This window comes from Zosterops lateralis (assembly GCF_965231275.1).
Source record: "Zosterops lateralis genome assembly, chromosome: 8".
NCBI lineage: Eukaryota > Metazoa > Chordata > Aves > Passeriformes > Zosteropidae > Zosterops > Zosterops lateralis.
In genome coordinates, this window is record NC_139768.1 from 24,644,303 (window position 1) to 24,667,729 (window position 23,427).

Genomic DNA, 23,427 nt, shown 5'->3' on the forward strand with positions numbered 1-23,427 from the left:
TGTTTTCCAGTGCTGGACAATCAGAAAATAATTGCACAGACAAGTCCACTTGACAGCTATTAGGCCATTTATTTAGGAATGCCTGGACTAAAATGGAGTCAGGTCACCTGCATTAGTCCCAGTTCTGCTGTGCCCAAACTCGTGTAAGCACTAGTGACAGCCAGGAAAGAACACCAAAGCCACTGTCCCCAGCACCTGAGGCCTTCAGCAATCACAGTCCATCCAGTCTTAGCTCACAGATGTCCAAGAATTCCCCATCAAATCCATTTCTGGTTATCACATGAAAAATAATTTCTCACAGAAAGAACCTCAGTTCTGGAAACAAAGGACAGGAACCTCAAGGTTTGTGAAGTCAAACTCTCACACCATTATCTCAAGATAGAAAGACCCTACCTGGCAGGACTAAAACAGTGGTTTCCACCTTCAATCCCAGTTAAATTTGGCTATTTTGTTCCACTTTTGCCAGTACATTCCAACCACTCTGCAAGATGCCTTTGTAGGACTCCAGAGAGAATCCGCCCAAAAAACTCCACTCATGACCCAAAAAATCTCGTGTGCTCTTGATCTATCACGATGGTCATAAAATCTGCATATGCCAGTGAACAAGTCAAATTTAACTGCAAACAAATTGTCTGCTGTCATTACTCCATATTCCAAAATGATTTCACTTTGTTACCTGCACAAAGACATCATTAATCCCTTCTCATTTCTCAAGAAAAAAAAAAATCCCTTCTTGACAAACAAAAGCAGTTACATTTGCTATACAAAAATACATGGAATACAGGATGCTCTAAGGGTGGTAAAGAGGGTGAAATTAGTAAAACATAATTCCACATGATGGAATGACTGGATGAGTTGTTTACTTCTATTACTTAATTGAAGTGATACTGACTTGGAGGTGTTCCATAATTTCAGTCACAGAGAATTAAAAGTGCACTCTTCTGTTTTATTGGAGCCTTTGCTGTTATTTAATGGTATCTGCAGAACAAGCATGGGCTGAAATTGCCTAAGGAAATTTAGGAATATGATTATTTACTATGCAAGGGCTCATGATTATGTTTTTCAATCTGCAGTCTTTTACCTTTCATGTGTTTCCTACACTCCTTGACAATAAAAAATAATTAATACAGATGGCACATGGTATTTTTACAGTAATTTTTCTGCTCATGCTTTATTTTCTCCTCAGTTTCAATGATATTTTGCTGAATGTCTTATCCAAGAATCCTATCAAACTGGCAAAAACTGTAAATAGCAATCAAAATGTTTAAAACAGAATTGGATTTGGAAGAGTATGCTGCAGTCTGCTACCCAGCGTGTTGAGAGATGTTTATTTAGCCACAGACTGGCTAAAATCATGCAGCTGACCTTGGATTTTTAGGTATAATTTAGGTCATAACATTGCAGCTAATGGAGCAGTGTTTGCTTTTCATCAGCTGGCACTTTGCCTGGTTCTGATTCTTTCCTAGACATGCTCTGCATTCTTCCTGAACCTCAATCCTGTCCTGCAGTACAATTTTATTACTCAAAAGCCAACAATAAAGCACAAATCCTGCTCCCAAAGAGGCATAAGGCCAGAAAAGCAGCAGCAAGTTGAGAAGGCCTGCAGAGGAACACAGAACCCCTTGCATGTCACAGAGGGCAGTGGCAGGAGATGTGCAGGAGCACAAAAGGCACTTCAAGTCAGGCCAAAAATTAAGAAAAAAGATGATATCAGTGGATTTGTCAATTAAGCACCTCTCAGTGACTAAGCCTCTCCTCTCATCCATGACACAACTGGCTGTATCCTCAGGAAAAGCTTTGTTCAGGTCCTTCTCTCACATCAGGGAAGAACTGCCACAACACAGTGCTGGAGTAGTCCTGATCCCAAAACCTTTTCATCAGGTTTAGTTCATGGAGTGAAACTGCAGCCTTAAAAAGCCAGAGAAGTAAACACTCCTGGCATTAAACTCTGGCAGCACAAAGCATCCTTAAATCTAAACAACCCAAGCAGGAAAGCAAAGGTGGGTTATTCACTGCAGGCTTTTCTCCTGAAATACAGTGCTTATCAAAAGGGGAACTTTCAGAGAAAGAGAGAAATTTTGACACAAGTTTTAATCACTTTAAACAGAAGTTGTCGCCTCTCAGCTTTTCCTCCCATATGAGAATAAAACATATAGAGTGTCAAAACTTTTCTGAGTTGCAAAAATATACAAATTTTATACTTTAGATACATTTTCCAGCTTTTCATTCAGAACACTCCTCCTTTACAAGTATCTCTTTTTTTTGTTGCCGTTGCTTTTTATCCTTTCTCTTCAACTTTTAAAGAAAGCAGACTGACAAAGGATGAAACAATCCAACAAGCAAAACATTTCATTCCAGCTCAACTCAAAACACCTTCCTGTCTCTCCTCTTCACCGGGGGCTCCTTTTGGTTCGATTCAAACCTCATTTCTGATTATTTTTTCCCACCAAAAATGAGAAACCCCCCCACCCCATCATCCATCCAGCTCCACTAACAGAAAGGCCTCGTGCAGAGAAAAAGGCATGAAGAGATGGGCTATGAAACTCTCACTACGACTACAGCCAGGCTGAGAGAAGCAGAGCCGGCGGGCCGAGCTCTACCACCGCTGCCACCGCCGCGCCCGCTGCCGCAGCCGGCGCGCCGACAGGCTCAGGGGCTGCTTCCCAAACTTCCTCATGATCTCCTTGATCCTCGCCAGGTTGGTCTTGGAGATGGTGAAGTCGCAGCGGGTGGCCCCCATGTCGTAGCCCACCTCGCAGGTCTTGGTGGCGGCAGTGTAGCCCTCGGCCTTGACGCCCACCACGTACTCGCCCGGGTTGAGGAGGCGCCAGTAATCCCCGTCAGCTCCTGGTGGGGGAAAAAAAATGTGGGAAATGGAAAAATAGAAACTTCCACAGGTACTGAAGGGTTTGGTTTGCAGCCTTGGAAGGAGCTTGGGTTGATGTAAAAATAAGAGTGCACAGACGTTTATCAGAGAAATTATAAACTTGGGTTTCTACAGCTGTAAGTAAGAATATGCCTTCAGTAAGTAAGAAACTGTATTAGGTGAGATGGTGAAGGGTTTCATAGTGCAGTAAATGTATGGAGCAAGCTAAGAGTTTAGATGTTATAGCAGAAGCACATGTGTGTACGTGTAGTAGCAGCCCGTTGGATAGAAGTATATGCAGTGCAGCAAAATTAAGCAAAGGTGATAGGCCAGAAAAACAAACTCTGTGGCAACTTTCCATTGGATTAGAATGTTATATATTGCCTTGCAACAAAGAAACTTGTGACTACTTTGAGCTATGGCTGACTTCTTGCTCCTCTAAAATCTCAGGGCCTTTGAGGCAGATGTTTATCTGAGCAATAAATCATTTTTAGCCCGACAGTGGTCTCATCCCTTCATTAAGGCATCGATAATAAAAAAAGATGGTTATCAGGACTTTGGTCCTTTCTCCTTGAGCAGAGTGGTGTTTATAAAAAGTCACAGAATGGCTGAGGTTGGGAAACATTTCTGTGATCTTCAAACCCAACCATCAACTATCACCATCGTGTCCATCGCTAAACCATGTCCTCACGTGCCATATCCACAATTTTTTGAACACTTCCAAAGATGGGGACTCCACCACATCCCTGGGCAGCCTGCTCCAGTTCTTGAAAACCCTTTCCATGAAGAAATTTATCCTAACATCACATCTAAACCTTCCTGGGGCAACCTGAGTCCATTAAATGAGGACACAGGATCACGTGGGATAAGCTGATTTGGAAGGGACCCACAAGGACCATCAAGTCCAACTCCCAGCCCCAGGAGAAGTCCTTGGCTGTGGGACTCCACAGGTAGAACCCTCCATCCTCACACCAGGAGGGTGTCCCAGGGGCTGCCCCCACCACAAGTGCCCCTCCTCATCTTGCCAACCCTAGAGAAAAACACACCTCAATCATATTTTCCAAATGATGAAAAAAGGCTCCAATCTATCTGTAGATTTTTGGCAGCTGGAAAGGCTTGAGACAAAATCTGGTGATTCCCATGGGGTAGAAAAGACCTTTCCCGAACTAATCTTAACTGAGGGATCCAGAGAAGCCCCAGTGAAATATTCACATCACACAACCCTGACCAGACTGCCAGGACACAGATTTTAGTGCTACTTACTAGGAAAAGTGTGTGAATACATAATATCAACTCACTTTGAGGTGTAATCAAATATTCCCTTCAACAAACTCTTACATTGGGGTTTATTACACTGATTTTCCTACAAAGTAAATTCACCAGAATGTTTAAACCACCTGGTTCAATGTAAATGCACAAACCAAGCTCCTGTAATCAACTAAACTACTCATAAAAATGTATTTTAAAACCTCATTGAATCAGGAGTTTTTAGTTTCTTCTTTTCCCCCATGAATGATCTCAGATATACTCATTTTATGTACCCATATGTGCATCAGGATCATTTTAGGCTTCTTTTAAATATGATTTTAACCACCAAGTATTCTTAGCTTGTGAATTGAAAAAGGAGAAAAAACTATTACCTAAAATTAGTTTTGCACTCTGTCCTGGAGAAACTCCCTGTGAATGGAAGTACATATTCAAATATGCAATTCCATATAAAAATAGAAATGGAGCATCTCCTGCATGAAGAGGGGTTGGGGGTTTTAGCACTGATGAGACCTGACAGCCTTACTAACACCAGCCTCGGCTCACTGGCAGTGCAGAGTGTAGCAAAAATGGAAGATGATTTGCATAAAAATATTATATTTGGGGTAGGATCGGGCTGATCAGCCTCTGTTTAGAGAAGGAGTGTTTCAATTTAGGGTTTGGTAAAATAAAAAATGTGTTTGCAATCAGCAAATGTTAATACATGGCAATATTGACTATACCCTGATAGTGCAGCCTCTGAGTGTGCCGGATCTGTACCTGATCAGGTCCACTCTTATATCCCAGCATGATCAGGGGGTTGTTAAGTCGATTTGATCACATTTGGGGTGATCATAAGGCCCAAATTTTCTGGTTCTCGTGACTTGGGCATTTTTAGGAAAGGCTCTGAGAAGCTCTTTATTCAGCTCTCCCTCACCACTGGATCTGCTGGAAGCTGAACAAAAAGCCAAACCATAAATCTGCCCAAACTCCTCATATTTATCCCCAAGGGCTCATTTTCAGCTGTAAATGCTCTGGAAATGCCACAGGGCAGGCACAGGGCTCTGGATCCCCCCATGTGTGGCTGTGATCACAACCCTGCTCCCAGACTGGCTTTAGCCCCAGGACTGCAAACCTGACCCACATTTTTCTGACACATTTAACAGTCAGTTCATCACAACCCCACACAGGGCCAGGAATAAACCTACACATTCACACCCCACTGGGAATTTATGGCAAAGCTGGGTATTAAGCCTTCAGCAGGAAGCACTTTCCCTCCTTTCCATTTAGAAGCAAGCAGACAGGAGTATTCCTGTCAGCTGTCAGTGCCCAGAATTTAATACCAGGCTAAAAGGTTGGGGTTTTTTTGAAAATCAGATTAAATCCAGTAGGTAAAAAAAAAAAAAAAAAAAAAAAAAGAAAGAAAAAAAAAATCAGAACAGATGGCAAAAAGAAACACAATTAAAAACACAGATAAATTTAGTAAATAATAGGTTTGCTGAAATAATAGGTTCCAGTGGGAGAAGGCTGGAGGCAGACTGCATCCATTTCCACCTACTGGGGCTGGAAAAGGATTGCCGTGTCTGATTAGATAAAATAACAATGCATTAAAGGACAAATATAGCATTGCTATGAATTTAGTATGTCAGATTACTCCATAAATTCTACAATTAAGAGAAATGTCCTTTGGGCCTGATAGGACAGACCTTAGTTACAATTAAGTAATTGTAAAAGTGCAAAAGCAATTTTCACATTTAAATGTACCAAACTGCACTGATTTAAATACATTATAAAAATCTTTCTAATTTCTTTTTACCAACAAAAGACTCTCCAGGAAACCTGGCCATAGTTCTGCACACCCAAAGCGTGTAACAACTTAAACTCATATTTTCTGTATGGACCAGGCAGCCAGGAGTGAGGCAGGAGAGTTGCAATACCAGAATAATGCTTAGTTTAGACTAATTAAATAAGTATTTGATATATAAATATATTTAATACAATAAATATTACTAAATGCTACTCCAAAATCCTTGGGGTTTGGTACATAAAGTATACTGAAATCACAGCAAACTTAACAAAATATTAATAAAAAATTTCTCTGGACACTTTGTGAAATTAAATTAATTATGCTTTGGTTCAAAAAACACAGAAACATCTGCCTTTGAAGTCTGGCTGTGGCACAGAAGAGTTTCACCAGGAAGAAAGTGCACATTTCTCCATCAGTATTTACTTTGTCATTTCCCAAATTACAAGAAGCAACCCCCAAAGCTGCCTTGGCGTGTGGGGGGAAAGGTGCATTTGTTCACCCAACTGAACCCTTTTTCCAGAGGCTTCCTCATAGAGTCCAGCCCATATCTGAGTGTAACAACATGGAATCACTCAGACTTAATCAATAGTTACATCTGCATTGAGGGAAAATGGAATAATTCCTCACAAAGTTCTTGCTCTTGGAATCAATGCCTCCAATTAGCCCATTAATGGTGTTAGCTGAATGTCAGCATCCCTCTCCTTCCATCAGGGACATTGTATCCAGGAGAAAGCCAAACCAATGTGCTTTTATTTCAGTCCACAGGAAGAAGAAAAGGAATTTTCTCAAACTTTTAAATGTTATTAGAGGGCTTTTACAGGCAACTTTTGTCTGGCTCCACGAGGCAGCTGACCACATTAATGTATCAGTGAAACAGCAAAGCTCAACTCACTGGAAACAAAACTTATGTGAACAGAGATAGTGGCAATAATTCTTCTCCTGCTTGGCCTATTTTTACATCAAGGCAACTCAGGGGTTTAAATAGACACATTTTTCATTTTAAAAGGTATAAATGAAAGAAGACTGCTGACAATTTGCCTTCTTTCTCTGGAGTTATACATATCATTTTAGCTTTTTGGCTCCAGCATAAATCCTCTGGTTTCAGGGACTAATGAGACGTGCATTGTTACCTGGATAATGTGAAACAAGATAGAACTTTTACGTTCCCATCTCCACAGTGATTCCAGAGTGTGAGCTTAAACGTCTCATTAAAAAGAAAAATTAAAGGGAATGAAATAAGTACTTTTATTTTTACTAACAAGTGTAGATGGCCTTGAGCCATAGAGGCTCAGCAATAAGTCAAGTTGTAAATAGCTGCAAGGTTCTCTGAGTGTTACAAGGTGGATTTGGGGATCTTGCACATTTATTTCACTTTATTTTTTTTCCACACAACAATCCAGAGTACAGAGAGCTGGAGATTAATCACATATTGCATTAACTCAGGGCAATACATTAATTTTGTTAACAGAGTAATACAACCCACACTTTATGGCAGACTTTCAGCACTGCCAAGGCTTCCAAGACAAGAAAAAACAGCTGATTACTTTAGTTCCCACTGTCATTTCCCAGTGGTCCCATTTTGAAATATTTAAGGCAGAATCATTACTGCCTAATTAAGTATCTGTCATTCAATGCTTTCTTTTATAATGGAGACCCAGTAGCACTGAAATTAATCATAAACTAAGTTAGATATTCCAAGATTCATTACTGGCTCAGATCACCACTTGTGGAAAACATTAAAGATTTGAAAGTCACAAAACTCTGTGATATTCCATAGCCTGAAATCAGCTTATGTGTCCAGATCTGTCACTCTGAACCTCAGTGGCAAAGCACATGGAAGTGGCAGCAAATGAAGAATACAGAACACCAGTAAAGAGGTAAAAATACATAAAGTTAGCATTGAAAAACATGTGGATGTGGTACTTAGGAACATGGTTTAGTGAGTTTGTTTTTACACCACAAATCTATTCTTTTGCACTAATGTTTTGATTTTTTTGGTTTTTTACCTGTGCGAATGTCATGGTTAACACCTTCCACTGAAATAACGGCATTTGGGATTCCCTTTCCATGCACATCTTTCACAATACCTTTGATGCCACGATGGACCTGTGAAAACAATAAAAAAAGCAAGTAAATATTGCACAGCAATGAACAGTAGTATTCCTAGGAACTTGCAATGAATCATTAATTCCATAAGTGAATTATATTTTTATATTCCTACTTTATGTCTCACAACATTGTGGAATGTCATTATTAACCCTGTAGCAGCCCTTCAGGCATTAACTTCTGAATCAGCTTGTGAATTTTGTTAGGATTCTCGAGGCATCAAATTCAAGACACAGATGAAAAGAACAGATGAATCAACAGACACAACATTGGGCTCTTTTTCCAGCAGCCCTCTGCAGCACAAGCTCAGCACTCATCATCAAATTTTCAGATACTTCATTATTTTATTCCCTGAAGTCAAACCAGGCTGGCTGAAGTGATGTGTCTATCAAAAACACCAATGACCACATAATTAGTCATGCAAGAAAAACAGCAGGAACCCGAATCTCCCAGTCTGAAAGGAGAGATTCACCACACTCCTGGTGATTACCTGTTCCATAAACACAATCAGGGACTCACGGTTGTTCTCCCACTCCTCGGGCAGCTCGCTCTCGTGAGGATACTTGTCACAGCCAACATAGATGGAGAGCTCAAAGCAGTTTGTGTGCAGGTAGCTGAAGTCATTGATGCCTGTCAACATTGGGGAGAAAGGGAACAACTTCATATTCTTTTTAATCTATTGATCAGATCGCAGGTTTTATGTGAATTAATGTAACTTCTATGAAATGCAAGTTGCATATTCATCCAGCTGGCTTAGCCTGCAGAATTGGAAGGGCAAAAGTTTTTTTAGAAATGCCAAATGTTTTGTAACAAAGCACCAGAGTGCTCAAAGCCAGGTTGGACAGCACTTGGAGCAACCTGGGATAGTGGAAAGTTGCACCAAGCAGGGGTGGAATTCAATGGGCTTTAAAGTCCCTTCCAACCCAAACCGTTCTGGGATTCTGCTGATGGAAAAGATGGGGACACAACCAGGAGAAAGGTCTCTCTCTATGACAAAAATCTGTGCTTTGGTTTTAAGAAAGCACTAAGCATCCCTAATCCTGGCCATTGCCCACAGAGCAGCTCTCCCACGTGAGTGCTCTGGGTAGAAATGGAATTGTCTGTGTTGGGTTGGAGAGAGGTGCAGCTCATTACCCAAATGATAGAACTCCGAATGCCAGGGCACAGAGCAATGTGCTCACAGGGGTTGTTACGTTAAAAGTGATTTATCAGAGCAGTTGGTGAAATAGTTTCTCAGACTGCTCGCCTCCCTGAGTACTCTAACTGATAGAAAAGCCAGAAAAATCAAGGTAGCACTAATTATTTTATGTTACAGATGGTGTCTGTAGTTTTTAAGGAATAAAAGCATCTCTTTTCCCCCTATCATGGTGTTGCAGAAGACTGGGAGTGCACTGTTGCTCTGCAATAGGATTTCCATCAGAAATGTGTCCTAATCAAGCTCAGTTCCTCCAGTCTCCAAGGACCTGCAGTTTAATTCTGCATTTCAGAGACCTCTGTAACCTTTACAAAGGTCTGGAGCACTAAGGAGAACTGTCTTTACATACAGAGCTCCAACATTTCCATTCTCCATTCTTCCCTCCTGTTTCTCACCAGTATTTTCCCTGTTTATTAGGTCTCCACTCTCACACAGATAACAAGATAGAGAACATGAACACTAGAGGAAGAAATTCTCTGAGCTTCATTCCTTGTTCCACCTGCATTTCTAATAACAAAAGATTTTAAAGTATGTTTGTTAACAATCATTAATTGTTATGTTTTAAATGGCAAAGATTAGCAGGAGTTGCAATCACCGAGTGTTTCTGACCAAGAAGAGTTAAACCAAAACCCCTGTTCCTGCTCAATTACCACAGAGCAGTAGTCAAGTATTTAATGAGCCCTCAGTGCCTTCTGGAAGCAGAGCAGGAGGATTATATAATACAGATGTTAAACTTTTCACTTTTGTTGATGGGGAAAACCTAAACATCAGCCAGTGGCATATGCTACTCTGCATAAATGTGCTTCCCCTCCACTTGAGAAACAGTCACAATTATTTTCCCCTCACATACTGTATAACATCCTGATTAATCTGCTGTGAAATGTTTTGCCATACACAGTAATTGCTCAGTTTTAATACATGTATTTAAGAAAACGGCTTTGTGTTGCCAAGAGCGACTCTTTCCTAGTGCCTGAACATGCAAATCCAGCCTCAAAAACACAGGAAATAAAATTAAATCAATCTCTTTTTTAGCCTCTGTGTAGTTCACCCAGTGCAGAAACTATATATGTAAAATTGCTGAAGAACTTGCATTCACTGCAGTCAAAATAATGAGCAGGAAATATCATGGCTGGGTTTTAAAGGCATGAGGAGGTGTTGAGTATCTATGGTACAAATGCTTCTCTAGGGACCAAAATGAAATTAGAAAAATCCCACTTCCAGTGAAAAGTTTCTGTGCAGGACCACTGCAAGGAAGCAGATGGATGAGAAGAGAGGGGATAGGCAGTTTCCAGTGTGGCACAATAAGGAGATGCCACCCACATCCAAAAGGATGGGTGGGAGAGCTTCTGCAAGCACTTTGTCGGAGGTCTTACCATAATGTAACACAGCAGGACATAAATCATAATTAAAACATCATCAAGGAATAAAATCAGATGAAACAAATCCAAAATGTAATTGGTCCTAAGAAATCAGGGTAATATTCAGCATCTATATTGTCCATCTTTAATTAACAGTGTGACAGCTGTTAGTGACAAGACCAATGTCATCTTTTCTGGATCGATTCATAATGATGCTTCTTGTTGCACTTAGGAAAATTGAATTCATAAATTAGATGATTAAGTGGTCAAGTAAGCTCTCAGAATGCTTTAGAATTTGCAGAAATGCACGGGAATGTACTGTCAGACCTAAGAGTTCAAGGTTTACCCCCAAATTCACCCAACACTTTTTAACCTCCTGAAAAAATATTTGAAAATCGGATTCTCAACTGTAGCCTTTAAAGGCTGGCCAGCACTACCTCCACATGGGCCAACATAAAAGCCCTAAAAGCCATGTCCAAAACCCCAAAATGTTTATGCAGTGGAAGTACCTGCAAGTTCCAAACACGAGCCAGATTCAGCCAAACCTGGGCTTCAGAGACACTGGCCTGCATCTGTTTGCTGTTAGTGCTGTTCCTGTTGTCAGCCCATTGCTGGCAGATGCCTGTCTCATCTCCTAATTTCAGAGAATATGTTGTTTGACTGATGCACTTAGAAAAACACGAGGATTTTGAGCAGAACTGTGATGAATCAACAGAGTGTCTGATTCCCAGCCTGCTCCAAGAGAACATCCAGAGAGGCAAACGTGCCTAATGCTGTTAAAAATGGGCTTCTAATTGGGCTTTCCTGGAAATCCAGGTTTTGGCCACACCACAGGCTATGGCTTCCCCTCTGTGCTCCTTAACAGGGTGACAGGTTTGGGTGTGTGGAGATTGATCCAGGCTGTGATTTATCCTGGCAGCAGGAATGCCTGTGGAGCCCATGAAAAGTTTAAGTGTAAGGACATCCAGGTGTTTTAGAAACAGGACAGTAGCAGGCAAACAGTAGCTTTTTATGGCATTTCATTACAACTCCGAGTGATTGTGAGTGGGGGCTGATCTGATGCTGAGTTCAGTCAGCGGGAGGCTGAAATCAGGATTTCCTTCTCTGAGAGCCACTGGAATCACTCCCTGAAGCCACTGCTATAGCTCTGACACTGGTTGTGGCACTTGGCAGCAGTTTTCTTCTTGTCACCTTGTGTGGGGGTTTGGACTGGGTTGGTTTCTTCCTGGCAAACTGTCTTGAGTGCCCAGAGTTCTTAAAGCCAATGTTCTACATGTGCATTTTTGGAAAACTTGGTTGTAAAAGACACAGTCATCACGTACTAACGACAGTAATGACATCTGGAAATATTCCTCTGGAAACACATGTTCTACCACCACTGCTGCTGCAATGTACACCAGGCAGTGATGGCTTTACCCTAATTAGCAAGGTAACACTAACTGAAGTTTCGGATGTCTTGAGAGGCTACTTAGAACAGAGGCTGGACAGTGTTAAAGGAATAAAGTAGGTATTTATTAAAAGGCCTTCAAAGGATGCACCTTGGGCAGTACAAGAGCCCAGCCATGGCTCTATCCAGGATGGACAGTGGGTCATGAGTTTTCATACTTTTTAAAGTTTTGTTCCATTTCCATATTGGGGTTAATTGTCCAATTACAGCTTCAGGTGATGCAGTCCCATCCTCCCAGTTTGCTCCCCTCAATTTGCTGTTGTTTGCACTATTTGGGCCTGAAGCCGCAATGGTGCCCTTGGTTCTGGGGCTGGAAAAGGATTGTTTTGTCTGACTGAGCTGTGAGGAGAACTTGCTAACACTTTATATGAGGTTCAGAGTTATTGTTGCAGTGAGGGTGGCTGCAACAAATCTTTGAGTCTCCTGACTTCAGGGTGAATGCAGCACAAAGTAAGAAAAAGGGAGCAGGAAGGATGGAGTTCCACCCCCTGCCCTGCCCACAAAAAATTAATTTAATGAGAAATAAAAATAGAGATGATGCCCAGGAGCTGAATACAGTATAGGGACAAACTCCAAAGACCAGCAACAAGGGAGAGGTAACAATATATAGTCTTGAGGGTGAATCATTCTAGAAACAATAGCATATATGGAACACAGGTAACCAATAGAGGAGAAGAACTTGAACTAGTTAACATAATAACTCCAAAGGATCTTGGGAGGAGATCTCAGGCTCAGCCTGTGTTAGATGGATGTTTCTCAAGGCTTGAAGCCAAGGCCTGGCTTACCAGGGGTGAAGTCCTGCTGACCTTTCTCAGTCAGGCTGATCCCAGGCTCCCTGGCAGGCCCCTGGGCCTCCACAGGTTATACACTAATGCACTACAAAATGTGAAAAACACGAAAGCTAAAACTTAAGGCATCATTTCTACCACTTACTTCCAGCCACGGTGTGCCAGGAGGCTCCGTTCACAGTGCCATCCTCCTTCTGGAAGTCCTCGGTGTGGCAGGCTCTCCTCCTGGCATCCGTCATCAGCCGGTGCGTGGAGGCGTAGGAATAGGCCAGCCAGCGGAACACGTGGTCATCTGGGGTGGGTGTGTAATCCTGGGTCTTCCACATGGACCTCACCATGTCGTAGGGATAGGCCACCACCAGCTCTCCCCCCTGCAAGTTGCCACCCAGCACGAAAGGGATTTTTTCCATCCAGGCGATGATGGCCCGCGTCTCCACCGCCACCTGGGAGAAAATGTCATGGAGGCTCTGATTCAGCCTGTGTTGGATTATGGCCTTTTCTGACCCAGAGATGGGGCAACTGAGAGGTGTTGTGGACCCGATATTTTCTAAGTCTAAGAATTGCTAGCTCTTCTTAAGGGAAACTTTTCAATAGTTTTCTTTTTCCCAAAACAACCTTGTGTAAACAATATTTCTTTCCTATAACAACAATTGCTATTTCTGTTACTTAGCTAATAGGAGAGGTGTCAGTCCTATGGACCAATAAGGTACCTTCTTAGTGCAGCATGTCATAAAAGAGCTGAATAAATTGTAAATAAAACCTTCTTATTTCTACTGCCTTCTGACTGGAGTCAAGCATCTTTATTTATATACCTTTATAACCCTATTGTGACAAGGCATTTTAAAAACTTTTATTTCATCTTCAGTCTCATGTGAAGGGTGAGACAATACAGATGTTATAATTTATGCCATCTCAATTAGAAGCCAAGCTATTTCCTAATTACAATACATTATAAGCATTTCTTGGCCTATCAGCTTTTGCCACACAATGCTGTTAAAGCCTTAAAGCCAATCATCTAAAATTATCCCTCGTGGGTCCTACTACAATACATCTTTCATAGTTCTATTTTTCAAAACTCTGTTTCAAAGGCAGACCAGGCTCAGTGTTCCTGAGTGTGAGGAGCCAGCAGAAGGGATGTGGGCAAGGAGAAGTTCTTCTTTAAATTATAGTGCTTGTCAGCCATCCTTGGGAGGTCACAGACATCCCTCAAGAACAAACAAAACCTTCATGTCATTATGGAATGAAAAATCTTTATGTCAGTAATTTATGGAATAGGAACATCTATGTCGAGTGAGGCCAAGAGCAGGAAGTGACAGAAGTGTCAGATGGTGACACTGCTCCTCCTCTTTTTGTTTCCAAAATAAGGGGTTTAAATCATAGAAATAATGCCAATAAATTAAAAAGAAGTTTCACCTCAGGAAGTTTCATCTCAACATGAGGATGAACTTTTCCATGAGGGTGGCAGAGCACTGGAACAGCTGCACAGGGAGGTCACGGAGTCTTCCTCTCTGGAAACATTCCAAACCCACCTGGATGTGTTCCTGTGTCACCTGCTCCAGGTGACCCTGCCTTGGCAGGGAATTGGACTGATCTCCAGAGGCCCCTTTAAACTGTATCCATTCCATGATTGTGTGATTCTGAAGTACTAAAAATTGCCACAGTGAAGCTGCTATTAATAGCTGCCATTATATTTAAAAGGTCAGGCCAAAATAAGTTAAATTTCTGGCACTACGATCCAATAAATGACTTTAACATAAGTTGCAGCACTGGGTTTGCATATGCCTGATCTGTGCTATGTTATCGAGATAAGAATACATTTCAAGTAAGAGCAAGCTAGAAAATCCCAGGACAAATCTGTGAGCGAGTTTTCAAAGAGCTCATCTATGGCACAGAACTTGGGAGAAGCTTGATCCACGTGGCCAAAGTCATGCTGTGCTTCTCCTCATCTATCCTGCTACCTAAAAGTTGGATATTCACTCCTCCAGGTTCTTGCAATAGCTGAAGGAAGAGAAAATCCTCTTGGAAACAGTTTCTTCCTCAAGACCTGCCTCTAATCCTGGGGGAAAATGGTCATTTTGTGATGCATTTTTATTTCCGCTCACATAAAGGGAATTATTGCCTTAGATCAGGTGTGGAGCTTCACTCTCAGGTTATTAATTTCTTGAGAAATGTAAATCTCACTCTTTCAGCACATCCCAGCCTTTGTGTCCCCTCTCCTGGCCTTACTCACAGTGGCATTTTCAGACAGGTACCAGTCAGGGATTGGGATGTGATGGTTTGGAACTTTTCTTTTACTCTTCTTCTGATCTTCTGACTCCCAGAGCAGAGAGTTTAAGTCAGGGAAGTTATTGTTGATGTCAATGCCATCCTGAGTCCATCGTCCTAAAGACCAGCCCCCCAATTCTGAACCCTTAGATTAAAAAAAAAAAAAAAAAAAAAAAAAAAAAAAAAAAAAAAAAAAAAAAATCAATGTTCATTCAGAATACAACACAACCTGTGAGCCCCTGCAGAATGTTTGGGAATGTGCCAGGGGTAATTCTATACAGAGAAATGGAAGATTAATTATTTAATTAACTGAATTAAGTAATGGGTGCTTTTTTAAAAATTTTGTATAAAATCTTGAATGAGGTGAAGGAAAACCCACGAAACTTTACTTGAGGCTAGCCAAAATGTATTACTCAATGGAGACAGCACACATTTCCTCCTATGACTATGATTTTGACTTTCCCGTTCCAGTCTTCTGCAGACTGCTCTGGAAGGTTTTCCAGTACTTTTGACCAGCCCCTACAATTTTTCCTGGTTGTCTGTCTTAATCCAGACTGAATTATTACAATACCCAACACATTGTGCTCTCCTTAAAGGCACACTATTACACTTCAGCTGTGGAGGAATGCAACTTTTCACGTCCTGAGCTTGGTTTCTCGTGAGAAACAGACTGCATGAATTTTCCATTTTCCATAATGGTGTTCCCGTGGCTCTGTACACCCTGGGATGGTTTGTTCTGGCAGCCTTTGAGACCCTCCTTTCCATGTACATTTTCCTGCTAGCCAACATCACATCAAATACTGTTTCAGCTTCTTCCCAAGATGGTTTGCGCTTACTTTGATGCGCCCATCTTTTCATTTTTAAAGTTTGATCGCTTGTGATCTTTGAAGAAAATAATGACAAGAGGAGCATTTTTGATTCATCTACTGGAAAGAAAAGAATTCCTTGATGTGTTCATAATCTTAATTACCGCTTTGTAGGCCTTGTCATATCCATCAGGGTTCACTGAGGGCAGCAGGTGGATCCTCGTGTCCTGGATGAGGTGCACAATGCGTGGGTTCCCAGCCAGGTATTCCTGGCACATAAACTGCATCAGCAGAAGGATTAGCTCTCGTCCAAGCACTTCATTCCCATGAGCTCCTGCAATGTAGTGGAATTCTGGCTCCCCTGTGGAAAAAAAATCCAACCCACAGAGCAGAGTTGTAATCAGAGCGGCAAATCAAATCTCTATCAAATGGCATTGATGTCAATCAGCAGCATTTCACTTCAGGAGAGTTGGAGAAATGTTTCAGCTGCACAGATGAGAGGTGGAAATGTCACTTTGGAGAAATAAAGTGCTTTCTGTTGCTATTTTAGAACAGGCTTATGTATTAGTGATATCAAAAGCCACTGTGTAAAACCTCTGAAACCCATTTTTGATTAAACATATCTATAATTATACTCACAACTTCAACTTGTTAGAGATAGATTTTAACAGTTTTGAAGGTCTAAAAGTCGTATAAAAATACTTAGCCAAAAAAGAATTTTCCTAGCAACTATCTAAACACGTTATCAGGGATGTCATCACGGATAGAGCAAAGCACAAAATTCCTTTATTCCAACAGCTGTACCAGGCACTATCACAGTGAGAAGGACCAAAGACTGAATGAGTTTCTATGCTGAAGAATTATATCATGATAGGAAATTGAACCCCAGACCTCATGAGTGAAAAATTAATTGGAAATTTGGCCTGTCCCTACTTGCAATGCATTCATCCCACATAAAAAAGGTGACTTTCTATCCATAGCTACATCAATCCCACTACTAAAATCCACCCTCTAGTATTAAAATTCACTTTTATTTTATTACTGTGTAGAATGATCATTAAAGAATTTGATCTCACATTCAAAATGTCCTCTATTTGTGCTCACCCTCCTCTTCCCAATTTAGAAATACAGCGCTGAGGTTCCTCCCACATACATTTAAAATTTTTGCTGCCATGAATATAATTCCATCAGTGGTAATTAGTGCAGATACAGAGGAAGAGGAGGGGGAAAAAAGCCAAATCCCAACACCCTTTCAACAGATTTAGTTAAGACTAAAATCCTAACCAACTTCGTGTTCTCCTGGGTTGTCAGAAATCTCAACAGCGTAGAGCTTCAGTCCTTGGTAGCTTTTTCCAATATTGTAAATTCTTGTGATATTTGGGCACATTTTATTCACAGTTTTCATCAACTGCCAATAAAAAGAAAGAGAAAAAAAGAGAACATATTTAGACAATGCAGTATCAAAATAGATCCACTATGAATTGGTTCATTCTAAATTGGATGTGGCACAAACTCTTCATTTGCTTCTCTGATTACTTCTTAGTTGTAAAAGCTTTATGTTTAGTTCATGAATTTATAGCTCTGCTATCTCATTTTTAAGACATTCTGCCATGGAGAGTAATTAAAATAATGGAGAGTAATTAAAACAACCACACTTGTGAGGTACTATAGGTGACTCGAGGTGACCCAGGGTGTCAGTGCACAGAAATGCATTTATTTTGCAGGTTGCCACATTTTCTCCAATAGAAATATTATTTTTTTTCACTCTGCCAGCAAGTAGAGATATTGCATTAAAAGCAGTTCTATTTTAGCTAAAGGCTAAAACCATATTGTATAAATAATGTTACTGACTCAGACCTGTGTTTACTAATTTCTCTCCTCACACCTTCTTCATATTGAAGGAAACTGAGCTGGCTGATGTTTTGCTGCAGCCATGTAGCTCCACAAGCTGAGAAATAGGGAATGTGAGCCCATTGTCTCAGGGCTGCCTCTGAAACCCAGCAGAGGAACTCCTGACTCTGAAACTTCCACATGCAGAAGCTTTTCTGACGTGTCTGGCACTGCAGTGCTCACAGGACACCAGGAACATCAATTTAGAGAGGTGGTTGGAAATATGGAAATGCTCACTAATAGTGAGAAGAAGGCCCAGAACCAAGTTCAAAGTATATTACATTCAGTGGAAATATTTGTATTGGCCTCAGTAAGCTCCCCATCATCTCTTTAATTGCCAACATGTGATTATTTTCTGAGTCAAAGAACTTTTCCTGCATTACAGCCTTTGTAGTAACATTTACTGTGACTCTTTAGGTAACATGTAATGCAATGGAGTTCATGGAAATACAATGCTGACAACAAACATATTTGATCTTCTCATTCCCATTTCCTACAAATGGCACAATATTTCACCTTTGATCTGGGTTTGTTATCTCAAAGACAAGGTTGTACTCAAATACCCACATCAAAGATGTACCAGTTTCCTGTGCCACATAACTATATACAAATACATACATAGCGATGAACACATAATAAATATTTTGGGCTGTAAAACAATGCTGCACACAAGATACAGCAAGCATTCCTACTGACTGGAAGAAAAATATTGAATGCTCTTTTACAAGGAGAAAACTGGAGCTGTAAATTTCATCTTCCTAACCATAGACTTGTATTAAAACTACCTGACACTGAGAAAATTCCTCCCTCTCACAAATATTTGACTTATTGCAATGTAATGTAATGCTTCCAAAACATGGCCCAGGAACACCATCTCCTCCTCCTTCAGTGCTGATAATAAATCACTTCAAAACCAGCATTTTTCTAAGATGGTTGGTGGTGAAGTAGCTATGCAAAGTGACAATAATGTATTTGGGGGTTGGGGATGTTTTTGATTGTTGTTGTTTGTTTGTTTTTAATAAGAAACTGACTCTGGCAGTTATTATTCCATTTTGCACTGAAGTTTTGAGAATAGTTTTGGGAATGTAAGACTTGTTGCAATGCAATCCACAATATTCTGCCCACCAGCAATTAAAATCCAATGAGCTCTAAAAAAATTAACTATTTTGATACAGAAGAAAACAAAAATTGGGAGAGCACACAGTTCACAATTCTCTACTACAGTCACGGAATTTCCATTTGTATGAAGAGTGCAAAAACATTCTCGTTTAAGGCTGTGGTTTCTTCCCCAAGATATTTCCAACCTGACCAACCTGCCTTTCTGCAACAACAACATAAATACATTTTATTTTATTGTTCCTGGCAGTAATTATGCCAATTGAGTTCCTACTCGTCTAATCTTTGGGCTAAGAAATATAGGCCATGAAATCTCTACCAAAATAAACGTGTGACTCAGTACACAATTGCTCAATAAAACCCAGTGGTGATTCATGCAGTATAAATACACTGAAAATCCAGCACACGGCAAGTGAATCACACACATCAAGTCCAAACATATTATCTTTATATTTGAAGAGAAAGTGGGTAGAAATATTTCTTCAGGACAGCCCACACTTGTGTCTGTGGTGATATGAAGCAAGATTAAAAACAATAACAAAGCCAAGAACAAGGCTGGCTGTTTGAAGTTAAGGGGACAAGATTAACAAGGCTGGTAGATTTAAAATTATGCTAACAGAGGTTTTTTTCTGGTGAATTTTTGGTGATTTTCACAACTGTGAATATGGAATTGACTCTAGAGTTTATTCTGATTATCCAAACCCACTGAAATATATGAGAAAACTGATGGCTAAACCAGAGTAAAATCTAGAAGGAGAAACCACTGTCATTCATGTCTCAAATACATATAGAAGAAAAAGAGTGGCACATTATATGAAAATACTTCCTCTGCCACATAGCGTCACCTCTTTCAGGTTAGTTTATGTACAAATTGGGACTTTATTGGACTGCTTCTTCTAATAGATTAAAACAGGGAAAAGATTTTTAAAACATACTGTAGACAGAGTTTAATAATATTTTGTAGAAGTGGAATTCAGATTCCACAGGGCTGAGAAGCCTGGACCCATCCATCCCCCATCACAGTCCAGCCTCTTTGCCTACCTGCCTCATCTCCTTGTAGTTGTGATGCTTAAAGTCCAGATTATCAGTGGTTGTCATTTCATTTCTTCTGTGGTAATAATTGTTTGGGTCTGAGAAAAGAAACAGAAGAGTTTTCACGTGCTTAAGGATTTCAAATATAAAAGTGCTTTAGCACAATGCATGTAAGGAACGTGGAAATCTGAATTCCACCGTCGTGCGTGTACTTAAAAAGGTTTTCAAAAGCAAAACTCAGAGAAACAACCAATTTTAAATATTTCTAATCACTGCACAGATCAATTCATACAGATCCAAACAAAGGCAGAGAAGCATCAGCTTTCCAGACAGCAGCTCCTCTGCACAAAAAACTAAACTTCAACAGAAAAGCAGAAGGGCAGCCTTAGGCTGCAGAGGAGGGGAAAAGTCATTGAGAAATGATGAGTCAGATACAAGATAAAAGAGTGGAAGAAAAACCAAATTAGAGGAAAAAGCCACGGTAAATGTTTTGTGTCCACTTGATTAATTTACTCTTGCAAGGAATTTTAGTTTTCTTGGTGAGTATTTTCCAAGTCTATGCACTGCTTGCAAAAAATGGAAAGGAAAAACCATGCACATTAAACATTCCTAATTATCTTCCAGAAGAGTTCTTGTGGAAGTCAGAGGTGCTTGTTACTTAAAAATTTACATATTCGCTTATTTATGGATACTATTTATAGTTTGTTTATTTTGAAGTATCAAAGGAGGATATGTGGTCAGAAAAGAATATTTTGTCTCCTTGACATTCCAGGCCCTTCACCTGGAAAAAAAAAAAAAAAAAAACAACAATCAGGCCAAGACTGTTAATGGGTCAGCTTTGAAGTTACTGATAAATGTGCTCCTAGCCTAATCTACTATGATTTATTTTCAGAGACAAACAAGTCTATTTGGAAAACATCAGACACATTCCTTAACTTGCCACATCTGGGATGTCTGGAATTTTGAGTAATCATTTGTCAAGCCAGTGGCTGTCAGGCTTCAATGAAAAATTGTTTCCCTTCACACAAAATCATCTTCATTGGTTTAAAATTATTGGGGGAAAAGAGAAATGTGAAAAAGTCTAAATATCACCCTGTCTTATTGCAATTCAAAAAGACAATGTCTCTAGAGAAAAAAAAAATATTTTAAACAATATCACCTGTCAGCTGTGACATTTTTGGGGTGGGTGGGGAAAAAACAATTCTGAGTAGCAAAAATATGCAGTTAACATCCCACAGGAACAAATCCTTAATGAAATTATGGCAAACTCACAACACTGCAAAATACTTTATAACATTTTTAAGTTTCATATCTCTGGCATTAAAACCACTAAATATTCCCATAAAATTCTAAAAATTTTTGAGTCTTTTGCACTATTTAAGTTATTTATGAAATGAAACATGCAAGTTTCATTAAGCTTCACAGTAACATGACCCATCCTTGTCTCCACTTCCATTTCCTAATGTACAGCAGAGATGCTGGAAGGTCAGTTGAAGACTGTTCTACAAATATGACTGAAAAAATGTCCAAAAAGAAACTTGTTTCATCAAAATCAATGTTAATTTGTAGAAATTACTCATTAATGTACTGATGGATATGAAATGGAATTTAGGAAAAAAAAACCCACTTCTTCCTAAAAGAGACAATGTGTTAAATGCCACACAGAATATCTTCATAATTGAAAAAATATCCCCACGTTATAAAAATATAAAAATAAACATCATAAAACTGCCAGGATGTTGAAGGTTTTCTGTATCACCACGAGCCAAAATATACAGCAACCGATTTTTTCCCCCTGATACTTTAATCCCATTCCTTTCAAAGCCTGGCTCTTTTTCCATACATCAAACACTAATATCATGGGAATGACTGTGAATGCTGTAGAGTTGGTGGAAACTTAAAAAAATTGTGCAGTGAGAATGATTGTATCTCTGGCCCTTCCTCAACAACAGAGCTCAATTTGACAGTTCCCTAGGGAATCAACACTCATATTTTGCCAGGCTCTGCTGTAGCCTGCTTGGATCTCTGGATTTCTGCTGCAGCAAGAATACAGATTAGAACATTAAAAGCTAAAAATGCACGAAGGCAAACAAGGCTTGTGCACAGCTGGATGGGTCCACTTCGACAATTTTTTTTTTAATAAAACTGAGAATAAGAGGCTGAGGAATTCAAACCACAGAAGATTTGTAACAAAAACATACGGATTTATTCACAGAAATTCTGGAGAAAGTCTGTCTTTCTTCCAAGGAGAAAAGGTTCTGCAAAACTGTGGCACTCCCATTTATATAGAGAGACATATTTGCTTTTTCTACCACTAATCTCTCTTTGCATCAGCAGTAGAGTTAATGAGGTTTGCTGGTAGAGACACCTTGTTCCCATCATCCTTCTTTGTAAAGATGGACAAGTGGTTAAAGCTGTTAAATCATGGATTCATTGGACCACAGAATGCCCTGGGCTGGAAGGGACCTTAAAGCCCATCCAATGCACCCCTGCCATGGCAGGGACACCTCCCACTGTCCCAGGCTGCTCCAAGCCCCAATGTCCAACCTGGCCTTGGGCACTGCCAGGGATCCAGGGGCAGCCACAGCTGCTCTGGGCACCCTGTGCCAGGGCCTGCCCACCCTCACAGGGAACAATTCTTTCCCAATATCCCACCCAGCCCTGCCCTCTGGCAGTGGGAATCCATTCCCCCTTGTCCTGACACTCCAGGCCCTTGCCCAAAGTCTCTCTCCATTTTTTCTGTAGCTGCCCTCAGGCACTGGAAGGCCACAATTACATCACACCAACACCTTCTCCTCTCCAGGCTGAACAATCCCAATTCTCTCAGCCTTTCCTCATGTGAGAGCTGCTCCATCCCTCTGATCATCTCTGAGGCCTCCTCTGGATGTTCTCCAACAGCTCCATGTCCTTCCTGTGCTGGGGACCCCAGAACCCCAAGTGCATCAATTCCCAACCACTTTGCAGCATGAGGGCTCTGAAAACTGCCCAGAAAAAGTACCAGAAAGGACCAACTGCTCAGCATTTGATGAAAAAAAAAGAGATTCTCACTTATTACAGCTTTACAGCACCTCAGCCAGTGAAGCCCTGATGCTTCTTTAGCAGGTTTCAGTTTCTCAGAAGTGGTGCTCCAAATGTAGGCCATGATGAAGGCAATCCCAGTGATTCAGAACAATTTTTGATAAAAAGAATATTCTGGTTTAAATCCTTTAGACTGCCTTCAAAACTCCAATGTGCTATTTCGCATATGACTGGGGTTTTTTTTAATTTCCGTGTAACTTAAGTGAATTTGACTTGTCTTCACTAAATTGAACATCTCACAGACAGCACATGTGTAATCTTGAAATAAATCCGCTGGCAGCCACATCAGGTGATCCTAAGTTTTCTTCCAGATGATCTATTTCATGGCAGCCTCATGAGCATTACTCATGAGCATTAACATCACACATGAAAACATCAATGAAAGAATATTTTTCAACTATAAAATTATTCTTTTTCTCCTTTTATGC

General features: G+C 40.4%; 1 protein-coding gene across 1 annotated transcript in view; it reads right to left on the reverse strand.

The window, feature by feature from the left end:
• Positions 1-2,596: 2,596 nt before the first annotated feature.
• Positions 2,597-23,427, reverse strand: part of CPXM2 (carboxypeptidase X, M14 family member 2) — a gene marked incomplete at its 3' end in the record, with an annotated part of 66,038 nt that continues 45,207 nt past the window's right edge. The window contains exons 6-13 of the mRNA XM_083866273.1: positions 19,931-20,019; positions 17,168-17,291; positions 16,048-16,244; positions 15,043-15,222; positions 12,958-13,255; positions 8,515-8,654; positions 7,925-8,024; positions 2,597-2,847 (exon numbers count right to left, since the gene is read on the reverse strand). Coding sequence (XP_083722399.1) covers positions 2,597-2,847; positions 7,925-8,024; positions 8,515-8,654; positions 12,958-13,255; positions 15,043-15,222; positions 16,048-16,244; positions 17,168-17,291; positions 19,931-20,019 — 1,379 coding nt within the window. The remainder of the gene's footprint in view (positions 2,848-7,924; positions 8,025-8,514; positions 8,655-12,957; positions 13,256-15,042; positions 15,223-16,047; positions 16,245-17,167; positions 17,292-19,930; positions 20,020-23,427) is intronic.